Source organism: Pipistrellus kuhlii, unplaced genomic scaffold (genome assembly GCF_014108245.1).
Source record: "Pipistrellus kuhlii isolate mPipKuh1 unplaced genomic scaffold, mPipKuh1.p scaffold_m20_p_81, whole genome shotgun sequence".
Lineage (NCBI taxonomy): Eukaryota > Metazoa > Chordata > Mammalia > Chiroptera > Vespertilionidae > Pipistrellus > Pipistrellus kuhlii.
Window position 1 is genome coordinate 947846 of NW_023425586.1, and position 27855 is coordinate 975700.

The 27855-nt window shown below is 64.9% G+C and overlaps 3 protein-coding genes across 10 annotated transcripts in view; 1 reads left to right on the forward strand and 2 right to left on the reverse strand.

The window, feature by feature from the left end:
* TSPO (translocator protein) overlaps positions 1–1546 on the forward strand; it is a 13788-nt gene extending 12242 nt beyond the window's left edge. For all 4 annotated transcript variants that reach the window (XM_036425491.2, XM_036425489.2, XM_036425488.2 and 1 more), the window contains 2 exons: positions 565–703; positions 1132–1546. In XM_036425491.2, the coding sequence (XP_036281384.1) occupies positions 565–703; positions 1132–1320 (328 nt within the window). In that variant the 3' untranslated portion in view covers positions 1321–1546. The remainder of the gene's footprint in view (positions 1–564; positions 704–1131) is intronic.
* TTLL12 (tubulin tyrosine ligase like 12) overlaps positions 1–19365 on the reverse strand; it is a 23336-nt gene extending 3971 nt beyond the window's left edge. Inside the window, exons 1-14 of one of the 2 annotated variants that reach the window (XM_045577036.1) lie at positions 19128–19365; positions 15971–16143; positions 14044–14242; positions 13161–13320; positions 12559–12692; positions 11074–11150; positions 9152–9268; positions 7886–8080; positions 7481–7592; positions 6795–6946; positions 6543–6624; positions 5354–5422; positions 4778–4916; positions 4385–4539 (exon numbers count right to left, since the gene is read on the reverse strand). In XM_045577036.1, the coding sequence (XP_045432992.1) occupies positions 4388–4539; positions 4778–4916; positions 5354–5422; positions 6543–6624; positions 6795–6946; positions 7481–7592; positions 7886–8080; positions 9152–9268; positions 11074–11150; positions 12559–12692; positions 13161–13320; positions 14044–14242; positions 15971–16143; positions 19128–19304 (1938 nt within the window). In that variant the 5' untranslated portion in view covers positions 19305–19365 and the 3' untranslated portion in view covers positions 4385–4387. Of the gene's footprint in view, positions 1–3699; positions 4540–4777; positions 4917–5353; positions 5423–6542; positions 6625–6794; positions 6947–7480; positions 7593–7885; positions 8081–9151; positions 9269–11073; positions 11151–12558; positions 12693–13160; positions 13321–14043; positions 14243–15970; positions 16144–19127 lie in introns of those variants that run through there. The other variant, XM_036425497.2, reaches the window with a different exon arrangement.
* Positions 19366–24706: 5341 nt separating this feature from the next.
* The window catches only part of SCUBE1 (signal peptide, CUB domain and EGF like domain containing 1), an 80847-nt gene continuing 77698 nt past the window's right edge, over positions 24707–27855 (reverse strand). For all 4 annotated transcript variants that reach the window (XM_036425499.2, XM_045577070.1, XM_036425501.2 and 1 more), the window contains one exon: positions 24707–25419. In XM_036425499.2, the coding sequence (XP_036281392.1) occupies positions 25267–25419 (153 nt within the window). In that variant the 3' untranslated portion in view covers positions 24707–25266. The remainder of the gene's footprint in view (positions 25420–27855) is intronic.

The following is a 27855-nucleotide window of genomic DNA, read 5'->3' on the forward strand; positions in this document are numbered from 1 at the left end:
GACAGTCCCTGAAACCTGGCTGTCACTGCCCCCCCTCCCCCCCAGCCCGTCAGGCTCCCAGTGCTCCCTGTGTCCTGCTCCCTCGCTCTGCGTCAGCTTGCTCTGGCCTCCAGGCCTCCGCAGTCCTTCTTGACCTCCCTCTACCATGGAGACCCTGACACGGCACACACGTCTCGTTCCTGGAACCCTGCCCCGTGAGGCTCCTGTAGGCACTGCCAAGTGCAAACTCCTACTCACCCTGCAAGGCCCAGCCCAAATGTCCCCGCAGTGCAGTGCCTCGGCAGGGCTGGGAGCCACATGGGCTTCCTTCACGGCACCGATACCGATAATAACGGTAAATACTTAGACTGCCCCTGTGCCCGGCACTGCCCCAAGCACGGCCAGTGTGCTAACTTGAGTCCCCACAGCAACCCTGCGGGAAATGAAGCCCCAGAGAGGCCAGGTAACTCCCCTGAGGCCACACAGCCGTCAGCGGCAGGGCGGCCTGAGCCATCGCCGTGCCACCCGGAGGTCAGACCTGCCTGGCCTCTCCCCGCTGCTGCCCTGACGGCACCTCTGTTCCAGGTACGGCTCCTACCTGGTCTGGAGAGAGCTGGGGGGCTTCACCGAGGAGGCGGTGGTCCCGCTGGGCCTGTACGCGGGGCAGCTGACCCTGAACTGGGCGTGGCCTCCCATCTTCTTCGGCTCCCGGCAGATGGGCGTGGTAAGTGCCCTTGGCCCCTGGCGATGGGCCGCAGAGGGTGGGCCTCCTTGGGGGGACATGGGCCTCACCACCCAGACGGGTCCCGGGGCCCACAGGCAGGGGCAGGCGGTGCCCAGCTCACAGCCGCCAGCGCCCTCTGGTGGAGCCTCCGGGGCTGCTTTCCTCCTGTCAGGCTGGGGCTCCGGTTTAGGGGCCCACGTGGAGGACAACCCCATTGCCCCTGGCACCATGTGCCCCGCACGTGGTGCAGGTCAGGCAGAGGCAGCTGTTGCTGTGCTCCATGTGGGGAAACTGAGGCGGAGAGCTGGGGAGGGCCTGGCTGGGCCATGCAGGGGTGGGATGGAGAGACTGCTCCGTGGGTGGGCAGCTGTGACAGGCACCCCTGTGGGTACCCTGAGCCTCAGACCCCGTCCCCCGTGTCTCCTCAGGCCCTGGTGGACCTCCTGCTGACGGGGGGGCTGGCGGCGGCCACCACCGTGGCCTGGCACCGGGTGAGCCCGCGGGCCGCTCGGCTGCTCTACCCGTACCTGGCCTGGCTGGCCTTCGCCGCTGCACTCAACTACTGCGTCTGGCGGGACAACCCGGGCCGGCGAGGCGGCCGGAGGCTTGGGGAATGAGGCCTGTCCCCGAGGACTGTGGCTGCCGCCGGATGGCCTGTGGGAAGGGGGCAGCCCCACACCTGGTGGCCACCACACCTGCGCGTCTGCCGGGGGCTCCGCCCAGGCCAGCACTGGCTTTGAGGGCTCCGGCTGGCCCACACCCAGGGCCGCGTCCTGCACCTTCTCGCTGCTCGGGGCCCGGGCTCGGGCACCGAGTGTCACACCAAATAAAGTCTCTCACGCATGGCCTTTGTCTTGGTGGGAAGCTCATCCCCTGCTGTGTCCGAGCTGCGTCACCGGAAGACGGGCTCAGGGCGCCTGCACGCTCTGGGGCCCCCCGGACCCTGTGAACGGCAAGGGGCCCAGACCAGCAGCCCGGGTCTGACCCGGAGCCCACGCTGGCTGTGCTGCTGCCTGGCTGGCAGGGACCAGGCCCAGACCTTGGCTTCAGCTGACCAGCCGGCCTGCCCCCTCTGGCCTCCAGGAGCCGGCTCGGCCTCTGGAAGGGTACAGCCCACAGTCTGCCTGGGCCCGAGGCAGGGCCTTCCACCGGCCACCCCTGGGGGCCAGGACTCCTGCCAGCCCCCCAACCCAGGGCAGCCCCTCAAACACCTCATGGGGAGAGGGGACATCAGAGGCAGAAAAGGCCAGTCCCAGCCCAGCAGGCAGCAGCCCCGCACTGGCCAGGCCTGCCCAGGTGTGGTGACCCCCCTGACCTCACACGGGAGACCCATGCCCTCCCAGGCAGCTGTTTGGAGTGAGGCTGGCAGAGGCCTGGAACCCGGGGAGTGGGGGAGGGGAGGGGACGGCTCCTGCTGGGAGGACGCTGAGCCCTGGGCCGAGGTCGGACGGCTGGCTTTGCTGCCTGTGCTGTGTGGCTGTTTAACACATTAATTAGAATCGGCCACACTTGCCTGTGTAGAGCTCTCGGCGGTTCAGCAGCCCTGAGCTTCGCTGCCTCCGCTCCGTCTCCTCCGTCCCCCGGCTTCACAGTCAGATGTGACCCCACATCAGGAGGAGCCCGGCGGCCGCCCTATGCTCGCTCGATGATGTCCACGCGGCTCCGCAGCGTCTGGCAGGGCCGGGGGTGAGGCCCAGCCGGGGCGGCTCCCGTGTTCCTGGGGCCCCACAGGGCGGCGGGTCAGGTGGGACTGCACTCCCACTTTACCGCTTGGCCTCGCGTGTCTGACAGACGCCGTGTGGCACCCAGCCCCGAGGCTGCGGGTCTCTCCATGACGCCCGCAGACCGCTGTCCACTCCCTGCGCAGCCCGTCGCCGTCGCTGGGGGGGGGGGGGGGGGCAAAGCGGCGGCATTTGCCCTCCGCCCGCTGCTGTGGGCGAGGCTCCGGCTGCCCCCGCAGCGTGCTCTCCCTCTGGCCGTCACCACCACGAGGCCCGTGGGGTTTCCACGCCGGCTCAGCAGCAAAGCCACACCGGGCAGGTTTACGGGGCCCTCGGGGTGCACCCTTCCCGGAGCCACTTCTGTGGGTGGGGTCTCGGCCGCCCTCCTGTCCACTGACCACGCCACAGGCCAGCCGCTCCTGCTGCCCAGGGGCTTGGCGGGAGGTCGTAGCTTCTGCACCAGCTCCTGGGCCCACTGGCAGCCCCTGAGCGGCAAGGGCCCTGGTGACCCCTCATCCCAGGATGAGGAAACAGGAACTCCCGGCCCGGATGTCAGTGCTCAGAGCTCTGGCCCAGTGCACAGCGGCCTGGGCTCACACCGACCCCCCTTCCTGCTCTGAAACGCAGACACTGGGTCAGGGAGCTGCTGTGGTCTGAGGGTGCCTGTCCCCCCAATTCATGTGCTGTACCAGGTGAGGCCTCTGGGGTGGCGAGCCCTCTGGGGTGGGCAGACCCCTCACCCCTCTGTGGGACGCAGCACGAAGTCCATGAACCGGAAGTGGACTCCCGGACACACGCCTGCTGGCCCCTTGACCTCGGGACCCCAGACCGTGAGAAAAGCTGCTGCCGTTGAAGCCGCCAGTTTACAGCCTTTTGTTACGGCAGCAGGACGGGCCGTGAATACCCGACTTCTCCTCCCGGGTTTCACGCCCCGAGAGTGGCTGAGCCAGGAGAGCCGCTGGCAGAGCCAGGCCCGTGGCCCCGGGACCCAGACACGGAGGCCGGAGCACGAAGGCGCCGGAGGGGACAGACACCAGCGCCGTCCGGCGACGAAGCAGGTGCTGTCCCGCCCCTCGGCTCATGGGAGGGCCGAGCCCCGGTCAGCAGAGGGGGACAGGCAGAGGGAGGCCCGGTCTGGTCCTGTCTCACTGCAAGGGTTTCTTTTGGCTTCAGAATGAACACACGTGTGTGCGCGCACACACACACACACACACACACACACACACAGCAAAGCAGGCCCCCGCTACTGACTCCACATTTCAGAAATGACATTACGAACGACAGCTCTGTATTTCTTCCCATACACGAAAGAGTAACAATAATGGACGTCTGGCCCTTGACACTGGTGGAGGACGTATCTCACGGGAAGTTCTCGGTGGAATCATCCCTCGAGGCCACTCCTGCCTGTTGCTCTGCTCCCCTCGCCCCAAGTCCCTCTCCCAAGCGCCACCCACCCTCAGGGGCACTGCCGCCCAGGGCAGCCAGGGCCACGGGGAGCAGGACGGCTGCCCTGGGCCACAGGTCTGCTGGTGACGGTCTGGGGAGGGGAGAGGATGGGGACGTGAGAAGCCTGGGTCCCCAAGGTGTTCTGGGACGCCTGCCACACGGGCAGAGGGGAGGGGTGGAGCCTGGCCCCGCCTGGGGGAGCCACACCTCACAGACGGGACAAGAGCTGCCAGCCCTCTGTCTGGGCTCCTGGGGTTCCTGGGGACCTCGTTTCTGGGGACACCTCGTCACACTCCCCAGAGCCCCTCTCGCTAACGGCCCTGGACACATGGACGCCAGGAACCGAACTCGGCGACGAAGCCGGGGCTGTGCTGAGCCACCGCACGGGTGGCGGGGGGCACGGCGCCGGGCACTCGGCAGGGACAGGCGAGGGCCTGCCCGGCCTCGGAGGACCTGCGCCCGGGGGGCGGGGCGGCACCTGGCGGCCTGGCCCGGAGGAGGGGGCTCTGAGCAGCGCCTAGAGCAGGCGCGTGACGGGGCAGCCGCCGGGCTGGTCCAGGAACAAGGTGCTGAAGACGTCGTTGAAGAAGCTGGGGTGGTAGCGGCAGGCGCGCTCGCAGTCCGGGTTGAAGTTCACCTCCAGGATCTGGGGCTGCATCACGCGCTGCCCTGCGGGCACACGGCAGGCACCTCACGGGGAGCCACGGAGGACCCGAGGGCCCGGCCCCGACTCCCCTGAGCCTCCAGGAAGCGGGGGAGGAGGGGCTCTCCCCACCCTCCCTGTTTGCTCCCCATCACGCAGGCTGTCACCCTTAACGATGGATCCCCGGCAAAGGGCAGCTCCGGCTAGGGGTGCCCCTGTGGGCACGGCTTTGGGTGCTGAGGTCTGGGGGACGGGGACCCTCACCGTCCGGACGGCTGTCCCACTTGAGCATGAGGTCGATGGCGTACACGGCGCGGGACGAGGGGTAGTGGCCCAGGCCGCGGGGAGGTGGCTCCGAGCACGCCGCCTGGAACAGCTCCGTGAAGGCCCGGAAGATCTCGGCCTGCGGCGGCGGCGGGGTCAGGGCTGCAGAGTGGCTCTCCACGTGGGGTTCGCTGCCCCTTCCCAAGCCCCAGGGCCCGAGCACTTCTCCTCCATCCGTTTCCCCAGGCCTGGCCCAAGCCGCCTCTGCCCACACCTGCCCTCCGTCCCGCACACCTGCCCGGCTCCTCTTCCAGCCCGGCTCCCTCTCACCCCGGTGTGCAGGGCGCCTGCCTCGCTCGCGGGGGGACGGGAGGCGCCTGCACCTCCAGCGGAGGCCCTGCTGCCCCGTAGGTTTGCGGTTCCTGGGACAGGCAGGGCTGAGGCCCCCAGGCCGCCCTCCACACCTCCCGTCCCTTCCCTGGCCTCGGTGGGAGGAGCAGGACATCCGAGGAGGCAGACAGACCCCCACGTGGCCCCACAGAGGCCCTGGCCCCTACGGCTTCGCTCAGGACTCACCTGGACGCCCCTCCAGGGGAATTCTGGGTACTGCTTCTCGAACTCAGGGATGAACTCGTCGTAGTGCACCTGCGACAGACACAGGCCTGTCACGGCTGCCCGCCTCCACGGCGGCCTCGGACACTCACTGAGGCCACCTGTCAGCGCCAGCAGCTTATCCCTCCCCTCCCCTCGGTGCACAAGGAGACGAGTCTGCACTCCGGACCTGCAGCCTCAGTGTCTTCATCTATGAAATGGGACGTGCTCCCCGCCCACAGCTTACTCTGCAGGGCCGCTGCGGCCTCTCAGGAGGCAGGGCACGCAGAGGGCCTGCAGGCTGTGAGGTCAGGGTGCTGGGACATGCCTGGGGCCCCGTCTGCACACCCGGGGGCAGCCGTTTCTCGGGGGCTTCCCCCTGACACGCCCGGTGGGCTGCCGCGGGAGCCCGCGCTCACGCCCTCCTGACACGTGTCCCCCCACACGGGCCCCAGGACGACCCGTCCTCGATGCCGAGGGGAGACAGCGTCGTGGCACCCGTGGGCGCAGCCGGGACGGGAAGAGGGACAAGAGGCAACCGCCCTGCTGGGTACACAGGGCACCGGCCCTGGGTGCCTCAGGCCTGTCCCAGGCAGCAGGCTCAGGAGCAGGGAGACAGGAATGAGCGCCAGCTGGCTAGCATGAGGGGCAGGAATGGCTGCAGCCGCACGGACTGCGAACCCTGAAACCTGCTCAGCCAGAGCAGAGTGCCGGGTTTGTTCACGAGGTGCCGTGTACACACAACCTACATGTGCACACAGGCGTGTGCCTTGTTAGGGATGAGCTCATGCTGAACGGACTCCAGACGGGCCTCTCAGCCCGACCGGCGTGGCTCAGGGCTGATGCCGACCTGTGAGCCAGGCCGTCACTGTTCGGTTCGATCCCTGAACAGGCACACGCTGGGGTGGCAGGGCTGGTCCCCAGGGTGGGGTGTGCAGGAGGCAGCTGAGCAATGATTCTCTCTCGTCATTAACGTTTCTGTCTCCCTCTCCCTCTCCCTTCTCTGAAATCAAAAAAGAAAGAAAAAAAGTGCGGAGGGGGTGGCACACAGGCCTGTGTGTGTGGGGTGGGGTACCTCGGCAGCGAGGGGGCTGCTGAGGTAACACGGGGCCAGAGGCAGCTCATGTCCACACAGCCTGCCTGCATCCCCAGGACCCCCCTGCCTCCCCCTTACCTGCTTCAGCACCACTTCCGGGTCGTAGTTCATGACGGTGAAATGCTTCTCGTAGTCGTCCAGGTCGGTGAGGGCGAAGGGCCTGCAGGGCCAGCAGGCAGGCCTGAGTAGGTCCCGCCAGCCGACCCCGTTCCCGTGGCCCCACGGGGACTCCCAGGCCCGGAAACGTCACCGGCCCACAGGGGTGGTGCCCGCTTACAGGGAGCCCCCCCCCCCCTTGCCCGGCCCCGCCAGCCCGCCGTCCCCCGTTACCGGTTGGAGAAGTGCAGCCAGAACACGTCGTACACGAACAGCTGCAGGGGCTCCACCGAGCGCAGCAGCACGATGTAGCGGACGTCGAACTTGACCTTGCCCACGTCCTCCCGCAGGAACAGGACCGGGCTCTCGATGTACTTGCAGACCACCTGCAGGCAGACCAGGCTCACGGCCCCGCCCCACCCCAGGAGGGCACGGCCTGTGGGACAGCCCAATCCGCCCCCACCCGGGGACCTGCGCCCGGACCCTCGTCCGGAAGGACAGCCCCTTCTCTCTCCCTTGTTCACTGAAGGAGATGGTCCCACCGGCTCAGGTTTTGGGAACTGAACACACGCTCCCAGCCTGAAACCCCGGCCCCCATTCCAGGGGGACCCGCAGTGACGGCGCCGGGCCTGCTCCCCTCGCCTCGGCCTGGGCCTCTGCCCTCCAGTGCCTGCCACTGCCGCCTGGTGCCGAGCACAGCACCTCGCTGCCAGGGCCCGGCCGCTGCCCTCCAACCATGTGGTCACGCATGGTGCAGCATGTGGGGACCTGAGGTCAGACACCCAGGACGGCTCTGAGCTGGGCCCCTCCTCTCACCGGACTGCATGGCACCTCCCTGCTGGCGGGGCCGGGGAAGGAGTGGGGTGTGGGCCAGACCGGTGCCCGCCCAGCGGCCACGAGGCCCTCCCTGCGGGGCCCACCTTGGGGCTGCTCTCCCGGTGCCGGATGACGCTGTGGAGGCTCCTGGTGACGTGCGTGTCCAGGCTGCGCGCCAGGTTCCAGGGCTTGCAGATCCAGTGGTTGTCCTCGCCCCTGGGGGCAGAGGGGAGGCTGGGGTGTGCCCGAGGGCCCTCCCAGGAGCCGGCCTGGGACGGGACACACACACACACACACACACACACACACACACACGACGAACACCCCCCACCCACCCCCGCCCCGGGCTGAGGGAGGTGGGACCTTGGGGATCAGGAGGCGAGGCCTGGACCCCCACAGCGGAGGGGCTCGGCCAGGCCCCCGGGGCCGGCGGGGGGGGGGGGGTGCCGGGACGGCGGGGGGGGGGTGTGGGGGCCCGGGGACGGCGGGGGAGTGGGGGGGGCCCTCACCGCCGCTCCCGCTGCTGGAAGCAGCTGACGAACTGGGGCAGCTCGGTGCGCAGGTTGAAGGTGCGGGGCAGCCAGGCCGGGCCCTCGGGGCCCCCCGCCCGGCGGGCGACGGAGGCCAGGCAGTCCTTCACGGTCAGCAGGCTCTCGCAGGGGAACTGGTTCAGCAGCACGCGCGGCCTCTCCCGGCTGAGCCGCCTGCGGGAGGCGGGACCGGCTCAGGGGCTGCGTGTGCGTGTGTGTGCGTGTGTGTGCGTGTGTGTGTGGCTGTGTGTGTGGAGGGGCTGTGTGTGTATGTGGGGGGACTGTGTGCGTATGTGGGGGGCTGTGTGTGTGGGGGCTGTGTGTGTGGTGTGTGTGTGTGGGGGGCTGTGTGTGTGTGTGTGTGTGTGTGTGAATGGGGGGGCTGTGTGTGTGTGGGGGGCTGTGTGTGTGTGTGTGGGGGCTGTGTGTGTGTGTGTGTGTGGGGGCTGTGTGTGTGTGTGTGTGTGTGTGTGGCTGTGTGTGTATGTGGGGGGGCTGTGTGTGTGTGGGCTGTGTGTGTGGTGTGTGTGTGTGGGGGCTGTGTGTGTGTGTGTGTGTGTATGGGGGGGGCTGTGTGTGTGTGGGGGGGCTGTGTGTGTGTGTGGGGGGGCTGTGTGTGTGTGTGTGGGGCTGTGTGTGTGTGTGTGTGGGGGGGCTGTGTGTGTGTGTGTGGGGGCTGTGTGTGTGTGGGGAGCTGTGTGTGTGTGTGTGGGGGCTGTGTGTGTGTGTGTGTGTGGGGGCTATGTGTGTGTGTGTGTGGGGGCTGTGTGTGTGTGTGTATGGGGGCTGTGTGTGTGTGTGGGGGCTGTGTGTGTGTGTGTGTGTGGGGAGCTGTGTGTGTGTGTGTGTGGGGGGGGGGCTGTGTGTGTGGGGGCTGTGTGTGTGTGTGTGTGTGGGGAGCTGTGTGTGGGGGGGGGCTGTGTGTGTGTGGGGGCTGTATGTGTGTGTGTGTGGGGGGGCTGTGTGTGTGTGTGTGTGTGTGGGCTGTGTGTGTGTGGGGGGCTGTGTGTGTGTGTGTGTGTGTGTGTGTATGGGGGGGGCTGTGTGTGTGTGTGTGGGGTGTGTGTGTGTGTGTGTGTGGGGCTGTGTGTGTGTGTGGGGGGGGGGGCTGTGTGTGTGTGTGTGTGTGGGGGGGGCTGTGTGTGTGTGTGGGGGGCTGTGTGTGTGTGTATAGGGGGGCTGTGGAGGGTGAGCCCTGGAAGGTGTGTGTGGGAGGTGCGGGGCGCCGGGCCTGGGGGGCCTCACCGGTAGTCCTTGAAGTGGGAGAAGTGGAAGAGGATGTCAGCGTCCGCCTCGCTTGGCGTGAAGGTGAAGCGGGGGTGCGAGAGGTGGTCCAGCACCTGCTGCACGTCCGTGTGGACCCTGCGGGGGGCGGGCGGTCAGGGTGGGGGGTGGGCGGTCGGGGCGGGGGGCGGGCGGTCAGGGGCGGGGGGCGGGCAGTCGGGGCGGGGGGCGGGCGGTCAGGGGTGGGACCCCCGGCCGTGGAGACAGGTTACGGACCCTACAACCCGCTCTCCCCCCTGGTGAGACGGGTAACCGGAGGGTCAGAACGGCTCTTCCCTCCGCAGACACGCAGGGACTGTGACACCACTGCCCAGACTCACCGGGAGCCTGCCCCTCAGGAGCCGGCGCCCAGGAGCCCCAGGGAGCGTGCTGCTCAGGCCGTGCCCTGGACAAGGCCTCCACCCCACCTGTGCCCGCCCTGCCTGGCCCTGGGCAGAGGTGTGGTAGGACCTGGCGCCTGCCTGCCGGGGCTGAGGCGGCGGCAGGAGGGAGGAGAGAGAGGAGCGGGGGCTGCCGGCAGGGCTGGGGCTGCGGGTCCCGGGAGAGGGGACCAGGGCCGCGCAGCGGGAGGAAGCCCAGGACTGGCATGGGGTGGGGGGATGCTGCTCTTTCTGCTGGACAGGTCTGGGCAGCTGGCGGGGCTCCCACTGGAGGAGAGGCCAGTCCCCGCTGTGCGGGACCCGCCCTGAGCCTGTCCACATGGGGTGGGGCTCTGCACCCCACTTCCTCGTCTGTAGAATGGACCATCCCTGCTCCGGGCCGGCTGAGCCTGCTGCCTGGCTCATGCCACTGCCAGCCCACACCTGAGGATGCCACCGAGGCCATGGCGCAGCCCGCCTGGCAGCCCACTGCCCTCGAGGTGCCCGCACGGCTCCCAGCCCTTGGAGCGGCACGCACGGGCCTGGCTGTGTGTACTCGGGGACAGAACACACCGAGCCCGGGCCACACAGCAGTCTGCGGAGCAGTGGGCACACGACACTCCGTGCCCAGGGCAGGGCGGGCAGACCCAGCTCCGGGCCCTCCGCCTGCCAAAGGCACTCACTGCTCCTCGAGGGACTTTAAAATCTCCCTCCGGGGCCGCTCACCCTCACTGCCCGTGGCATTCTGTGACCCTGAGAACCCCACTCTGGCATCTCAGTCGTCACGGGGCCCCCAGGACAGGGCAGGCCTAGGAGCGCCGCGCTGAGCGGGTGGTTGTGGGAGCCGTGGAGGGTGGGGGGTCTGCGGAGGGTGCGGGGGTCTATGGAGGGTGGGGGGTCTGCTGAGGGTGGGGGGGGTCTGTGGAGGGTGGGGGTGTGTGGAGGGTGAGGGGGGTCTGCGGAGGGTGGGAGGTCTGTGGAGGGTGGGGGTGTGTGGAGGGTGAGGGGGGTCTGCGGAGGGTGAGGGAGGGTCTGTGGAGGGTGAGGGGGGTCTGTGGAGGGTGGGGGGGTCTGTGGAGGGTGTGGGTGTGTGGAGGGTGGGGGTGTGTGGAGGGTGGGTCTGTGGAGGGTGAGGGAGGGTCTGTGGAGGGTGGGGGGGGTCTGCGGAGGGTGAGGGAGGGTCTGTGGAGGGTGGGGGGGGTCTGTGGAGGGTGGGGGGTCTGTGGAGGGTGGGGGGGTCTGTGGAGGGTGGGGGGGTCTGCGGAGGGTGGGGGGGTCTGCGGAGGGTGGGGGGGGGTCTGTGGAGGGTGTGGGGGTCTGTGGAGGGTGGGGGGGTGTGGAGGGTGTGGGGGTCTGTGGAGGGTGGGGGGTCTGCGGAGGGTGGGGGGTCTGTGGAGGGTGAGGGAGGGTCTGTGGAGGGTGGGGGGGGTCTGTGGAGGGTGGGGGGGTCTGTGGAGGGTGTGAGGGTCTGCGGAGGGTGGGGGGGTCTGTGGAAGGTGGGGGGGGTCTGTGGAGGGAACGCACCTGAAGATGTGGTCGCTGGGATACACGGCCGCATCGATGGCCAGTGGCAGCTTCTCCCTGTTCTCCTTCAGAATGGCCTGGAGGGGAGACGTGGGAGGTGGAGACAGCGTTCGAGAAAGGAAGCCAGTCTCACTTCCCCGCCTCCCATCCCCGCACCCCAGGGCTCAGGACCTGGGGCACACCCAGCCCTCAGTGGAGCGTCTCCCCAGAGCTCCCACCCCACCCCTGCCCTTGCCCGGGGTCTGGGCTTGAGGCTCGCAGCTGCTGGGCAGCCTGTTTCTCAACCCACCTCCACGCCCAGCGGCAGATGCCCAGCCTGCCCGGAGGGGCGCCCAGCCTGGGCAGTGTGGTGGGCAAGGACACCCCCCCGCCCCCCCCCCGACTCTGACCCCCTGAAAAGGGCTTCATCCGCCTGCCCGTGTGTGCGGGCTGATGAGCTGCTTTCAACCAACAGGAAGTGGAACAACATTGTGCAAGTTCAAGTTCACCCACGGCCTGGGCTTCCTCCCTTCTCCTGTTCTCCTGCTCTGAGCAGGGAGCCGCCACCCCGTGGGCGGCCCATGGAGGCCGAGGCCTCCACCCGCAGCCACACCAGTCTCCGCCCCGGCCTCCGAGCCGGTGCCTCCCGGCAGACGGCGGGATGATGCACGTCTGTTTGAAGCTGGAGCGGCTGCTCCCGGCGATAACTAAGGCCTGGAGCACAGCTCAGCCAGACGGGGCCGATGCGGTCAAACAGCCAGCGCCGCTCAGGCACGGAAGCCATCAGGTGCCCTTGGTTTTGGACTCGGTTCTCCCACCTGCTGTGTGACCTTTGGCAAGTTACTTAGCCTCTCTGTGCCTGTTTCCTCGTCCTCAGTACAACGAAGGCAAAGGCAGGACTGCTGACCCCGTGGTTGTAAGGACCCCAGCAGGAGGAGCCCCTGAACGGCTCAGCACCGGCTCCCTCGCTGCCGGTTTCCAACCGGGACCGGCCAACAGCAGGCAGCGGCAGGCGCCGAGGGCAGGGGAGGGAGGGGGCCGGTGCTGAGCTCCGCCTGGCCCTGGCAGTGGCTGTGCTCCTACAGGCCCTGTCCCCGCTCCCCCAGGCCTCTCCACCCGGCTCCCGGAGCTGGCCCCCCGCAGCCGGCACGTGTGAGGCCGGGGCCGTGCCCAGACTGAAGCACCTTGTGCCCGGCAGGGACCGCTCCTTACCGGGCTCCGGCCCGGATCTGTGCGCTGCCGGCGGGTGAACACAGCGCCGCCCTGTGCCCGGAGGGCGGGGCCAGGAGATGCGGGAACGAAGCCGGGAGAGCAGCCCCCATCACCAGGCCCAGCCCCCGCCCCTCTGCCCGAGCGGAGCAGCCACAGGCCTGAGCTCCGAGCCCTGGTCTCTCAGACGCTCCCCTCCCCCCCACACCCCGGAGCTGGTGTCAGCAACATCTGGTGACGGGTGGAGGGTGCTCCTGAACACCCCCAGGCCCGGGCAGGGGGACCGGGGAGGCGCACCTGGTAGTACTCGGCGGGTGGCTCAGGCGTGCGGGAGCTCACGTCCTGCAGGTCGGAGGGCACCCAAGGCAGCAGCATGCACCTCCGGATCAGGGGGTCCGTCTCTCCGTAGGCGAAGTCCCGGGTCACCTCCTCTGCAGGAGACATGGGGGGGGGGGGGGGGAGACATCGGGCCGTCAGGGGGGGGGGAAAAGACATCAGGCCGTCAGGGCGGGGGGGGGGGCGGTGAGACATCGGGCCGTCGGGGGGAGGGGGGGGAAGAGACATCAGGCCGTCAGGGCAGGGGGGGGGGAGACATCGGGCCGTGGGGGGGGGGGGGAGAGACATCGGGCCGTGGGGTGGGGGGGAAGACATCGGGCCGTCAGGGGGGAGGAGACATCGGGCTGTGGGGGGGGGGAAGAGACATCAGGCCGTCAGGGCAGGGGGGGGGGAAGACATCGGGCCGTCAGGGGGGGGAGAGATATTGGGCCTTCAAGGGGGAGGGGAGGAGACATTGGGCCGTGTGTGTGTGTGGGGGAGACATGGGGCCGTCAGGGGAGGAGACATGGGGCCGTCAGGGGGGGCAGGAGGCGGCTGGCCATGGCTGTGGGGCGCTGACTTACCGCCCGTGTCCAGGTCCCGGAGCGGCCACAGCAGCGTGTAGGCCACCTGCTGGGGCATGTAGAAGAAGGGCACCGCGCCGAAGCTGGGCTCGTCCGCGTGCTGGATGCGCGAGCCGAACTCGTCCATGATGTACCACACCGGCACCTTCTCCTCGGCCGTCTGCGGGCGGGGAACGGCCTCGTCCACGGCCCCCTCCGCCCGTCCACAGCCTTCCACGGCCCCCTCCGCCCGTCCACACACCCGTCCACGGCCCCCTCCGCCCGTCTACGGCCCCCTCCGCCCGTCCACAGCCTTCCACGGCCCCCTCCGCCCGTCCACACACCCGTCCACGGCCCCCTCCGCCCGTCCACACACCCGTCCACGGCCCCCTCCGCCCGTCCACGGCCCCCCTCTGCCCACCCACCACCAGCGCTCTGAGTGCAGACTCCAGCCCCTGGACCAGGGCCCCTCCTGGCAGACGGGGACCCAGGCCGCAGTCAGGGTGAAGGTGCGTGGGGTCTTGTGTCTGGCCAGGGCTGGGGGAGGGGGCAGACGGGAGACTTGTTGTTCAGGGGAGGGGACACCAAAGCTGAGGTTCTGAGAGACAACCTGTTCTTCCCAACCCGCACGTGGGCCGGGGGCTGTGCCGACAGCCCGAGGACACGTGCTGGCAGGACTCTGCCCGTCTCCGGAAGGCGCCGGGAAAGAGGCAGCCCACGGGCAGGGGTCTGAGCGGGGCGCCCCGTGAGCTATGTCCACGCAGACCCCGGGGCCCTGGCGTTGGCTGGTGTGAGGCGGTACCAGGCCCACGAGGAAGCCACGGGGAAGGGGCGCTTGCTCACGGTGGGGTGGAGGCGGCTGGGCCTGGGCTCCTGGCCGCCCTCTGGCGGCCCCCCCACTCACCCCGTGGGACAGCTGGTAGGTCTGGTTGAACTTCCACATCTCCTCCAGCACCTGGTCCACGGCCGCGGCGCCGGGCAGCTCCCCGTGGAACTCGATGCCCATGAGGCTGGCCATGCGGTGCAGCAGCCCCGGGATCTGCTGCAGCTGCTGGCGGGCGTGCTCCACGTGGCACGTCCAGGCGTGGTCGACGAGGAAGATGCTGCGGGCACAGGCCAGGGGGCGAGGCTGCCACGCGGGCACCGCGAGAGGAGGAGGGGTGGGGCTGCGGCCTGGACCTGCACTCCCCCGACCGCTCAGGTGTGGCCGGGCACGTGCCGCCACCGGTTTCTCACACAGGACAGCAGGGCCACGACCCACCCCGGCCGAGGAGCAGCAGGAGACGGAGCACACAGCGCTGCCTGAGCGCCGTGACTGTTACAGCGACCACCGTAACCGAGTGACTGCCCGCCGCCCCCACCTGTGCCTACAGCCCGGCCACGCCGTGCAGCCAACGCACAGGCTCACAGGCTGGCGGCCGGCGGAGCTCACCGTGCGTGCCAGGCCCTCGGGCACCGCCTGGGAGGCACCACGGCCTTCTTTCGGGCAAGGCCCCAGGTCCCCACACACATGGACACCCAGGCCCTGGTTTCCAGGAGGAGCCCGGGGTGCGGGGGAGGGGGAGGGCTGCAGGGCGCCCAGACAGCGCGGAGGGGCTGAGGCGGGGACGAGGCCATGCCCGCCTCCTGCCTCCAGGACAGGGCTGCCACACAAACAGGTGAGCGGGCCTGGCATGTGCCCTGGCTAAAATGACGGGACGGCCGAGTGCCCGGTCTCAGGCTGGCTGGCAGGCTCGGCAGTCTTGACTCTGAGCTTGCACAGCTGGCCCTCTCCAGCCCGTCGGCGAGCTGTGTGGTCAGGCCCACGAAGGTGGCATCAGGACGGAGCAGGCACAGACACTTTGACCACGGTTCCCTAAACCAGAGCACAGCAGCTTACACACGTTAGGCTGTAGTTGGTATTGTAAGTAACTAGCCTGTTAACCGAGCAGGACCTATAAATACGTCAAACATAAACACTATCAGGAACGGGTAGGACATATGAATACGTCCTTGAAATATATGTTGCGCCCTGAGAGAGACGGTATATATTTTTTTGTAATCTTTTTTTAAAAAAAAAATACATTTTATTGATTTTCTTACAGAGAGGAAGGGAGAGAGATAGAGAGCTAGAAACATCAATGAGAGAGAAACATCAACCAGCTGCCTCTTGCACAACCCCTACCGGGGATGTGCCCGCAACCAATGTACATGCCCTTGGCCGGAATCGAACCCGGGACCTTTCAGTCCGCAGACCGACGCTCTACCGCTGAGCCAAACTGGCTTCGGCTGTAATCTTTATAATTGTTTGTAAAATTTATAATTTTTAATTCGATGTTTCCATTTTTTTGTTGGTATTCTTTTCTATTTGTTTGTAATTTTGTATTTTCCTCTGTGCTTTATATATAAATAAACGAAAAAATATGTATTTCATTTATTTTAATTAAGTATAAATAAAAAAATAATAATATAAAATTATGTCCGCTGGGTGTGACGTACTAACACGTCCTAGTGGAAGAGTATGCGCCCGTTGTACGTCGGGTAATTAAAAAGGGGACTCCCCGGTTAGGCTAGAGATGACTGAGCTCACGCAGGGTGTGGCAGGTTACAGGAAGCACAGGGTGGGATAAAAGTTCGGCTACAGCTGTCTGCAGGGAATACAATACCTAATCAGTAACAAGGATAAGCTGCTCACGTTCTTACAGCCGCAGACCCACTCCCGCCCGCCCTGTGCCACGCTGTTGACCCAGGCACGTGGGCAGCCGGGGTTTGGCACCTGAGCGGGTCCTCGGGAGACCTGAGAGGAAGCGGCCCCGACAGCCCCCCGCGGGGGCGGTCCCGCCCAGGCCTACCTGTTGGGGTCGTCCGCCCGCAGCCCGTTCTCGTTGGTCACGATGACCTTGTAGCAGAGCTCGCTGCCCGGGTTGGGCTTCTTCCTGTGTGCTTCCCGCGCGGCCTCGTCCTCACCGTCCTCCTCCACCTCCTCCACCTGCATGATCCCGAACATGTCCCCGGCGTCGAACACCTGGAGCACAGCGCGAGGGTCAGGGGACGCCCAGCCCGGAGCCCTCCCGCAGCCGGCCTGCCGCTCCCGGCCTCCGGACCGCCATCCACCCATTTCACAGGTGGGGAAACTGGGGCTCCTAAAGAGAGCACAGTCAGAGCTGGGACCCCGCCTACTCCGCGGGGCCACGCTGAGAAGCAGGCCTGCAGGAACGTGTCCGGGTCTTGTCTACTCCGGCCCAGCTGCACGGGGAAAACAAGTCACGAGGCAGAGTGTGTGTGTGTGTGTGTGTGGGGGGGGGGGGGACTGATCACACTGGAAGCAAATGAAGGTCAAGATCTCGGGATCTCCCCCCCTTTGTGCTCTCAGCAGAGGAACTAACTCATCAAGCAGCGGGGCAGCGGAGAGAACCCAGAGGAAAGCAGGTGTCCAGCCTCCTGTGGCCACCGAGCGCCAGCCCCCCAGCCCCCCATAAAAACAGCCAGGCCCGCAGGAAGCGTGGCCGGGGTCGGGGCTGGTCTCCTGAGGTCCGGGCCGGGGAGATAAAGGCCTTGGTCGCCGGGTTCCCCCGGCAAAGGGCAACTGCCAGCCGCGTGCAGCGGGATGCGGCGGCAGCCCCGTGCTTGGAGCCGGGCTACGTGGCCTCAGGCCGCGCCTCAGTTTCCCCATCCGCACGTTGGCACGTTTGTTCCCACCTCAGAGGGTGGTTGGAGGGTCATGATGAATGCACACAGAGCGGGACCCAGAGCCCAGCAAGTGCTCCGAAGGCACCTGCCCCCAGCACGCCACTCTGAGGCCTGGCGCGGGGTGGGGGAGGGGGTCCATCGCCTTCGGGGGCAGCTCTGCCGGCCAGGCCAACACAGCGGGGCACAGCAAAGGCCAGCTCTCCCGAAAACTTACTTCTCACAGTTATTTAAAAAAGATGAAAATTCCCCCAGCAGCCACCGGGACTCCGACAGCTCCGGGATCCTGCCCAGGGAGCTGGGCCAGCGGCAGAGAAGTGGTCTGGGCCGTTTGAGAGGACTGGGGCTGGGCCTGGAGCTTTTACGGCGGGGGGGAGGGGGGAGGACACACAGTCAGGGGCCAGGGTGCATGGGGGGGCAGCCCGAGGCCTGGGGGGAGAGGGCGTCCTCAGGGCTGGCTTCCCCCAGGCTGTGGGGTGGAGTGACCAGTCCCTCCCCGGGGGAAGTGCTGAAATTTGTTCTCATTTTAAGCACTTCCCCAGCCTTTCCGAGGCCTAGGGGTCACCGCCTTGTGGATGGAACTGGGGGACCCATCCCCGAGGCAGGTGCCTGTGCTGGGTGTGCCCTCGCGTGGGTTCACAGCAGCGGGTCCCCTGAAACAATGGGTGCAGGGCGGGTCAGGCACAGCGTGACTCACCTCTGCCCATCGCTCAGAGCGGCACGAGGCCACGGAAAAACACTGGGCCGGCAGGGGTGGGCAGGGCGGAGGGGGCACCGGTGGCAACTAGCTTCCCCTTCCTGGCCCTCTGCCAAGACCGCCGGTTTCTAAGGGGTGTGTGTGCGCGTGTGTGTTTAAAGGATGTTTTATTGATTTGAGAGAGGAAGGGGGAGAGACAGGCATGGATGTGAGAAACACTGGTTGCCTCCCACACTTGCCCAGACTGGGGATCAGACCCATCACCTAGGTACGTGCGCCGACTGGGAATCAAGCCCACACCTTTTGTGGGGAAGACGCTCAGACTAACTGAGCCACCCGGCCAGGGGGAGACCCCGGTGGAGGACCCACTGGGTGAGCACCCATTGGGTGAGCGACTTGCCCACGTCAGAGCTCACTGCCCGTGAGGCCGGCTGGGCTGGAGGAGTGAGGACCTTTATCCCAACAAGCTGCTGGGGTCCCCCCCACCAGGGCCGGTGCTCAGGAAACACGGCGGAATTGAGGGCACGTCACTGGGAGGGGGAGGGGAGAGAGGGGGAGGATGGCCACTGTTACAAAGATAGGTATGCAGTATCTGCAGTTGACATTGTATCTTTTTTACAGCAATTCCTGTGTTTGGAGCAGGAAGATACTTGGTCCAACCCCAACTCAGCAGACACAGAAACCTTCCACCCCTTAGTCTGCCTCAGCCCCGGGAGGCAGTCCCCGGAGAAGGGGCCTGGTTCCAGCTAAGAAGGACCCACTAGCTGGCCAGTAAAGTGCCTCGTCTTCAACATGGGGCCAGCTACCCCAAACCCCCAAACCGGGGCCAGCCCTTAGCTAAGACCTTCCAGCACCATCCCCCTCCCTGGGGAGGCCCAGGCCAGGGCAGCTGGTGGGCAGAACAGAACTGTCCTTACAAAAAGGGAGAACCTGCACAGATCTAGGCCTTTTTCCTTTTCCTTTAGATTTGTCCTCCATTTCCCAGACTGTTTTCTTTAACCTGCAAAATGAGGGCGAGTCAGGCTCCAGCCAAATGAGGAACATGAAAGCATTTTACGGCCCAGAATTAGAGCCGCACAAATTCACGGGCTCCTGTTCTCCCAGAGGGAGGCAGTGGCTGACAAACTTTGGGAGGCACTTCCTCTTTCCCGAGCCTCAGTTTTCTCATCTGTGTAATGGGGTGATGGCTCTCACTCCTCCGGGCCTGGCACACACCGGAGCCTGGCTGCACTTCAGTCCGGGTTCCGCGCGGCCTCGGTCGGCCCCGGTGCTGGCAGGACCGGCCCAGGTCCGGGCCCGGCAGCCTCGCAGGCCCCGCGTTAGGCGGCCCCTAATCTGCCAGGGACGCAGTCTAAGCGGGTCACCGCGGCGCTGCTGGCTCCTCTCCGCCCGCATCTCCGGCCTCGTCCGCCCACACCGCCCCCAGCGCCCTGCGACCTGGCCCGCGGGGCGCACCACGAGCCCCACCCCCCACCCCCGCACGCGCCCGCCTTTCCCCGCGGACCCGGCCGCCTCCGGCCGCCACCCCCCGCGGTTCCCCGGCAGGGCCGCCCGCAGGCCACACCCTCCGCTGCGAGGGCCCGGGCGGTGCGCCCCGCGTGCCAGGGCCCGGCGCCCCCCCGCACCTCGTGCTCCAGCTTGTGCAGCAGGCGGCCCCAGTACCGCTCCGGGACCCCCGACGCGCGCAGCGCCGGGCCGTGCAGCGCCGCGAACTCGGCCAGCGCATCCTCCTCGGGGTCCGGGCCCTGCTCCGAGCTCGGCGCCGGCTCCGGCATGGGCAGCGGCCCCGCGTCCGCCTCCATGGCGCCTCCGCCGCGCCGAGCCCGGGGCCGCCGCAGCCCGCGGCCCGGCCCGCCCACCTCGGCCCGCCCGCCAGTCCGCCCCGCCCCGCCCACCAGTCCGCCCGCCCCGCCCACCAGTCCGCCCCGCCCCGCCCGCGGCCCCGCCCCCTCCGGCCCCCCTCAGCCCCGCCCCCCGGAGTCCCCCCCCCTTAGCCGCCCGCGGCCCCGTCCCCCCGCGGGCCCCCCCTCAGCTCGCCCCGCGGCCCGCCCCCCGCGGGGAAGAGCACACCCACCCTCCGGATAGCGCACGACTGCGGGCAGCCGGGCGCACCGGCGCGAGGGGCGGGACCCAGGACCCGAGAGCCACGCCGCCCGAGGAGGCGCGTGCGAGAGTGCGCGTCGCGTGGCGGATGGTTGGGGGGGGGCGTGGAACCTGCGCGTGCGTGGGCTGTGCGCCCGCGTGCCTGGGGGCGGAGCTTTCTCTCCCACGTGACTGCCCCGCGGGATGCCGGGAGCGGTGGGAACCGGAAGAGACTCTTGTGTGTCGAGGGAGAAACCGAGGCCGGAGCCGCGTGTGGCCGGGCTGGTGCCTGCAGAGCCGCCGCCGGCTCCGGTCCCCAGTGTCTCACCACGTTCAGTCCTCACATTTAGGCGGTGGTGCGGATGTGTGCAGTTAGAGGGGGCGGGGGGTCCTTACAAGTTGAGGTGTGGCCCAAACATTTCAAGGTGTAATTTTTGAACTTGAAAATCATTCTTTGGACATTTCAACTTCCCAAGTTCTGTTGCTTCTGTGGGGGCTCAGATGGAGCCACCCCAAGGTGACCCCAGGGCCATGTGGGTTATTAGTTCAAGGCGACCGAGTCCTGCGCCCTGAAGAGAAACTTCTGTGTCAACCTCCCATTATCTATCCGAACCCGGCCTTGCCCATGAGAGATGGTGGCAGACCGCCTCCGGAAACCTGTCTGTAGGCGGGGAGACTGCTGACTGCTGACAGCTGCCCTTAGGGACCTGCAGGGCCTGAAGCCCCAGGCGGCTTCCCTCACCCTAGCTCAGATGCCACAGGCACCCATTGCCCCTGGCTGTCGCTGAACCTGTGGTGTGAGCGGTGTGTGTGTGTGTGTGTGTGTCTGACTCATGCACTCCGGGTTCCCATGTGAATGTAAAGCATTTGGTTATTTTCTCTTGCTAGTCTGTCTCTGTGAGTCAGACCAGTGAGAACCTCCGTGCCAGGGAGAGTTGCTGCCTCCTCCTCACTTCCAGAGATGCTTCCCGCTGCAACTTTGTAATAATTGCATTTTGCTAAAAGGCTCCAAGGCTGGCGTTTGTGGGGTTTTATTTTTTTATTTTTGTGATTTGGTTGGTGAATACCAGTACTTTGTTTTAAACTGAACTGAGGCTTAAACTTATGAACTCCAGCTGATGAGGGGCACAGAGAACAACATTACTGCCCTGCGGAGGTTTTTTTTTTTTTTTAACTTATCAGCTTTGGCCCACACAGTTTGTGGTTCAGTTACTCCATGAAAAGCATACTTGAAGCCCAGGTCTGTATGGCTCAGTTGGAAAGTTGTCCAGTGCACCAAAGGGTGGAGGGTTTGATTCCTGATCAAGGCACATACTCAGGTTTCAGATTTGATCCTGGGTTGGGGCATGTAATGGAGGCAACCAATTGATGTTTCTCTCTTCTCTCTCTCTCTCTCATCCCCTCTTCTTTCCTCTCTAAAAAAAACAAAAAACAAACAAAAAAAACACCCAAAAAACCTTCTTGAATGTATCCTCAGATGAGGATTGAAAAAAATACTTGTAAAATTTTGCCAAAACCGGTTTGGCTCAGTGGATAGAGCGTTGGTCTGCGGATTGAAGGGTCCCAGGTTCGATTCCGGTCCGGGGCATGTACCTTGGTTGCGGGCACATCCCCAGTGGGAGGTGTACAGGAGGCAACTGGTCGATGTTTCTTTCTCATCGATGTTTCTAGCTCTCTCTCTCTCTCTTCCTCTCTGTAAAAAAATCAATAAAATATATTAAAAAAAAGAAAAAAATAGTTGTAAAATTTTGACAACCATGATTTTTAATTCAATTGGTATAATTGAACAGCTTGTTTGGATGAAAGTATTAACCACATCCAGTCCCACGTGCCTTTCAGCTCCATGGGGTAATGAATTTACCAAGAATGTTAGTCTGTGCTGGGCCACATCCCATTTTTTATGGGCACTGGCGGCCTGGTGCATGGATCTGTGCACATTGAAAGGAAATTGATTAGAAGAAATTTTAATATTGCTATTCACCCTTTATAATAGAAGTGTCAACCAAATTCATGACCAACAAGGACATATTGAAACACACTTGCAATTGGCGCCAGAACTTCATATGTATCGCACATGTGATGTTTATATTGCCAGTGCACGTCATATGTATAGGCTGGTCAGTAGTACCGTTGGTCACTTAGCCTTTTATGTATGTAGATTGTCATTGCCAAAAAAGGGGCCCTTACTATTCAACGTTTTAACTGAACTTAGCTGAGCAGCATTCACAATAATGCTAGTTTTTCACTTGGAGCAGAACATACTTCAGATAGCTTCATTTTAGTCTCACAAATTGGATGAAATGTTGGAACTATCTAATGACTGATACAAATTGGCTTCAACTCTGGGACAATTCCTCAGCCAGTGGGGCCAGCACATTAATGGGGATGGTTTGGCTTTTCAGATGAACACAAGAACAATACCTTCGAGAATGCTTTCAGTTCATATTCCCTGAAGTTCCCATAGACTTTTATTTAAAAATATATTTTAATGATGTCAGAGAGGAAAGAAGAGGGAGAGGGAGAGAGAAACATCAACGATGAGAGAGAATCATTGATCGGCTGCCTCCTGCATGCCCGCCACCGGGGACTGAGCTTACAACCTAGGCCTGTGCCCTTGACTGGAATCAAACCTGGGACCCTTCAGTCAGCAGCCAAGCCAGCGGTGGCTATTTTCATTTTTTGAGATATGTTTTTATTGTTTTTGAGGGAGAGGAGGGAGAGAGGGAGGGAGGGAGGGAGGGAGGGAGAGAGAGAGAGAGAGAGAGAGAGAGAGAGAGAGAGGGAGAAGGGTGGGGGAAGGGAGGAGAGAAAAACATTGATGTAAGAAACACTGCCGAAACCGGTTTGGCTCAGTGGATAGAGTGCCGCCTGCGGACTGAAAGGTCCCAGGTTCGATTCCGGTCAAGGGCATGTACCTTGGTTGCGGGCACATCCTCAGTGGGGGGTGTGCAAGAGGCAGCTGATGAATGATTCTCTCTCATTGATGTTTCTAACTCTCTATCCCTCTCTTTTCCTCTCTGTAAAAAAATCAATAAAAATATTTAAAAAAGAAAAAAAAAAGAAAAAAAGAAGAAAAGAAATATTGATCCTTCTGTACTCTCTCCACCCAGGGATTGAGCCCCACAACCTGGGCACATGCCCTGACAGGGAATCGAACCGGTGACCTTTCAGTGAATGGGCTGACGCCCAATGATCTGAGTCACACTGGCCAGGGCGTTCCTCAGATTTAAATCACGGTGTTCCCATAGCTCATGTGGACTATTAATATAGTTTGTAAAATTGTTTCTCCTTCTGTTCTCCACGTTATTGAGGAGAGTAGTGGTTATTAGCCTTTTAGGGTTGAGAACCTGAGGAAGCCATGGCCGCGCGCGCGCGCGCGCGCGCGCGCGCGCGCGCGCGCACACACACACACACACACACTCACACACACACACACACACACACACACACTCACACACACTCTCACACACACACACTCACACCATTGGTCACGCATCTGGTTTGGAGGGGCCCACGTCCCCGGAGGCTTGCTGGCCGTGACTCCCAGGTGAGAGTCCAGCAGAGGAACATCTCCGGTCCGAGGCCAGTCATGAGGAGAAATGGGACTCGAACCCCGACGTTCACTTTTCGGCAGCCCCTCACGTGGGGTGCCCTCCACCTGCAGGTCTCACGTTAGCCGCGCTGCCACCCAGAACCCAGTGTGGCCCCTTTGCTTCCAGCCCCGACGCAGCCAGGCGTTTCTGAGACCACCATTTTCTCTCTGAATCAGTGACCGTGGTCCTCCCCAGCCCTCGTGACCTCTGATGAGCGTGCGAAAGGGAGTATTCCAGTTCTCCCCCGGCCCGCGCCCGCCCCCCCCCCCCCCCCCGCCCGCCGCCCCCCCCCCCCCCCCGCGGCCTGCCGCCCCCGCCCCGCCCCCCCCCCGCCCGCCGCCCCCCGCCCCCCCGCGGCCCTCCGCCCCCCGCCCCCCCCCCCCCCCCCCCCCCGCCCGCCGCCACACTCCAGGCAGGAGCTGGGGCCACCTGTCTAGGGACGACCAGGGGCTGGACAGGGAGACAGGCCTCTTTCCGGAATCCGGGGCTGGCTTTCGGGAACGGGGACGAGGGGAGGGCAGTGTGGCCCTGGGGCTCCTCCGCTGACCATGACCCACCCAAGTGCTGACCCCAGCGGGAGTTGGGTTTGGCAGAGAAGGCGCTGATGGCACTCAGGGGACTTGCCGTACGGAGATGGGTCATAGCAATGGCATTCCTGGGTCCCAAGCCCTCGTCTGGACAGTAAATCCACCCTGATCCGCCTTGTCACCAGCTACCCCCCTTCTGGAACCTCGCTGGCCTGCCTCCATCCTGACCCCCCACAGGGTGCCGTGACCTTCTCACCCGAGCTCAGAGCTCATGCAGGCTGGGCATTGTGGAGGAGGAAACAGCCTGGGGGGGGAGGGTGTCACTGTAAGATTCTCCTGAGCTCCTTGGGATTTGAATGCCTGCTAACCCTAAAAATGCAGCCACCTCCTGCGCACGCCCTGTGCCTGGTGCCCGCGGGCTCCTGCTGGAGGCCTCAGTGTGTGCCATCCCAGGCGCCTGCTTCCTGGTAAGTCTGGTCCCAGACTCTCCTTTTTAAACAGAGACTCCAAGAGGGAGGGGGAGGGAGGCAGCCAGCACAGAACAAAGAGGGCTTCGCTGGGACTGGGCCTCCGGCCCCAACCCCAACCCCAACCCTGACCCCGGGGGGCGGGCACTTGCCTCCCTGGGCCTGTCTCCTTCGCCAGTAAAAGGAGTGGGTGCTGGGCCAGTGTCCGTTGGGAAAGGCTTGCTTCCGGCGGCCATGCCTCCGGGTCAGACACAGCCCCTCCTGAGGGCGAGTTCAGGCCCTGCACCCCGGGGGGGGGGGGGAGGGGGGGGACAGGAGGGGAACCGCCTCCATCTGAGGGCAGCACTCCAGAAAGCGTCAGAGCCCAGCCCCAAAGAACCGCTCCACAGCGCGCCCCCGCCCCGCCCCGCCCCCCATAACCGGGTGCGGCCCTGGGCGCAGTGACGAGCTGGGGAAGGGACCGCTGGGCGCGCTGTTGGTGGAGACGAGGGGTCACGGGGTTCAGAGGCCTTCCCTGAAGCACCCAGGAGTAGAGTCTGTGTTTGTATTTATATTTGTACACATAGAATACTCATCTGCAGCCCCTCCCGGCTCCTCTGTCCCCCAGAATCCGTGGAGCTGACCATAGGGCAGCGTGTCCTGGGCCTGCGGCCGGGGGCCTGCAGTACAGACGCCCCTCGGGCGCCTTCCCCACTTACCAATGCCCTGCAGCGCCCTCACCCCTTCTCTCCGAGGCCTGGCTGGGTTCTCCCATCATCCCTCCCAGCCTCGGAGTATCTGTCACTTGAGGGGCACCGGCAGTCTCCCGGCTGTGCTCTGCCAGGGCCGCCTGTGTGGCCGGGAGGTGCAGGGGGCCTGGCCCGGGAGCAGCAGGCGGGGAGGGAGGGGGGAGCAAGCTGCCGAAAGCAGTTTCCCAGGGCGCAGTGGGAGCGGCGTGGCTGGGCTGGGGTCTCTGCCGGGGTGGGTCTCCCCTCGGCAGGCTGGCCAGCGCTTCCTGAAGGGCAGCCCAGGCCACGTGGAGGCCGTGGAGCTTGGCTTCCGCTGGGGGCAGGCCCCCTCACCTGCAGGGGCGCTGCGGCAGGAGGGGGCACGGCACTACTTGTAGGGCCGCAGGAAGCGGGACACTTTGGAGCGCAGCAGCTTGATGAAGGAGCGCGGGAACATCTCCTTGGACTCCTGGGCCGTGACCTTGAAGTAGTTCTGGGGGTGCGCCAGCACGTCGAAGAGCGCCTTGATCAGCTTTTTGTCCTGTAAGTGTAAGACACGGCCGGCCGCGTGAGGGCGGGATGGGCTGCAGGGCCTGGCCACCCCCTTCTGCAGGGCCCTGGCCGCCCCCTCTGCAGTGCCCGGGGCGCCTGAGGGGGGCTGTGGGGTGTCTGCGGGGCAGCGGGGAGATGTTGGCTAGCTGGTGAGTTTCAGGAGCCCCCACTCTGCCATAAATGATTTTTACTTTTATTTTTTAAAATATATTTTATTGATTTTTTTTTTTACAGAGAGGAAGAGAGAGAGATAGTTAGAAACATCAATGAGAGAGTGTCATTGATCAGCCGCCTCCTACATGCCCCCCACTGGGGATGTGCCTACAACCAAGGTACATGCCCTTGACCAGAATCGAACCCGGGACCTTTCAGTCCGCAGGCCGTTGTTCTATCCACTGAGCCAAACCGATTTCAGCTGATTTTTACTTTTAATTATTGAATCAAAAAACCTATTTTTATTGATTTCAGAGAGGAAAAAAGATGGAGAGGGATATAGAAACATCAATGATAAGAATCATTGATAGGCTGCCTCTTGCACACCCAGCACTGGGGATCGAGCCTGCAACCCAGGCCTGTGCCCTGACCTGGTCCTGAACCGTGACCTCCTGGTTCATGGGTGGATGCTCAACCCCTGAGCCATGCTGGCAGGCTCCAATTGGTTTTAAGAGTCCACAGGGGGAGCGTTTGAGATCTTGCTCCCGGCATATGTCAGTTTGGCTCAAATAAACTCTTAAAAAAAAAGAACGGTCCACTGGTTTAACTTGTGGAGTTGCAGTACTCCTTCATTTAATAAGCATTCTTCTGCAGAAGACAAGGCAAAGCAAAGACTGCCGGAAACCAGACACGGAGCAGAGAGCACGGGCTTTGGGGCCGAAGACCTGGATTTGAAACCAGTTCCAGAACCTGCTCCCTCGCCAGGGAACAGCCCGCCCCCTGAAGTAACTCCTCTGTGAGGGGCCCCTCCTCTCAGGGCTGCACAGGGTGGGGGGTGGGGGCGCGGAGACAGCAATGAGCAACAGGCCATCCGCTCAGCGGCACCCTGCCTCGGGCTGCCTCCCGCGGCCTCTGCATGCTTTGTAGCCGGATCCCTCTTGGATCCTAGGGGATCAGGTCTAAGGGGGCGATGGGACCGGAAGGAGACCCTCAGGGGCAGTGAGCCTGGCTGGGGTGTGCCGAGGGCCCCGCAGAGACCCCGCGTGTGGCCCATGGAAGGGGCTCAGCGAAGGCAGCACCAGGCCCGGGCTCGTCACATGGGCAGGACCCAGCACACACTCGTGGCCTCTTACACACGTGCGTGCGGCTTCCCGCCCTTGAGAAACACTGTGGCTCCTGTGTGCCAGGTGCGCTGCCAGAGGCCGGGGACAGAGTGCTGGGGTGGCCCTGCGCCCGCCACAAGGAGGTGGGCACCCAATACTGTCACCCAGACACCGAGACTGCAGGGCTGACGGGAAGGCCTGGGACTCTGAGTGCGACCTGGCCAGGGAGGGCAGAGGCTGGTGGGCAGCACTGAGGAAAGAGGCTTGGTGAGTGGAGGTCAGGGTGCGGAGGCCCAGGCCCTGCGAGCAGGCGGCGGCCATGCTGGGCAGAGGGCCAGGCGGCAGAGGACAGGTGAGCGGAAAGAGGTGGCGCTGTCTCCAGGACAGACTGACAGGCCAGGATGACCCTCCGGTTCCCGCTCAGCAGATGGGCCCACGGAGGAGAGGAGCGCTCCGAGCCCGAGCCTCAGGTTTGTGGCCTCTCCGCTCACACTGCCTGCCCGCTGGGGCCGAGCACAGGCGGGGCGGGCGCTGTCTGCAGGGGCTGAGCACAGGCGGGGCGGGCGCTGTCTGCAGGGGCTGAGCCCGGGGCCCGGGGCGCTGTCTGCAGGGGCTGAGCCTGGAGCCCGGGGCCCGGGGCGCTGTCTGCAGGGGCGGAGCCCGGGGCCCGGGGCGCTGTCTGCAGGGGCTGAGCCCGGGGCCGGGGCGCTGTCTGCAGGGGCTGAGCCCGGGGCCCGGGGCGCTGTCTGCTGGGGCTGAGCCCGGGGCCCGGGGCGCTGTCTGCAGGGGCGGAGCCCGGGGCCCGGGGCGCTGTCTGCAGGGGCTGAGCCCGGGGCCCGGGGCGCTGTCTGCAGGGGCTGAGCCCGGGGCCCGGGGCGCTGTCTGCTGGGGCTGAGCCCGGGGCCCGGGGCGCTGTCTGCAGGGGCTGAGCCCGGGGCCGGGGCGCTGTCTGCAGGGGCTGAGCCCGGGGCCCGGGGCTGGCCTCTCTGGTGAGGACCCAGGGTCTTGACCTGGACAGGGTCAGCTGTCTGACGTCGCAGCCCCTCTGTGACAAGGTGGCTCTGTGTCTCGGCCAAGGATGGGATTAGGAGGGAGTCCGTCCCAAAGGTGCACTGGGTTCCATGAGTTTAAAGGTACCTCTGTCAACCTCCTTACTCCCCAGAGGAAGA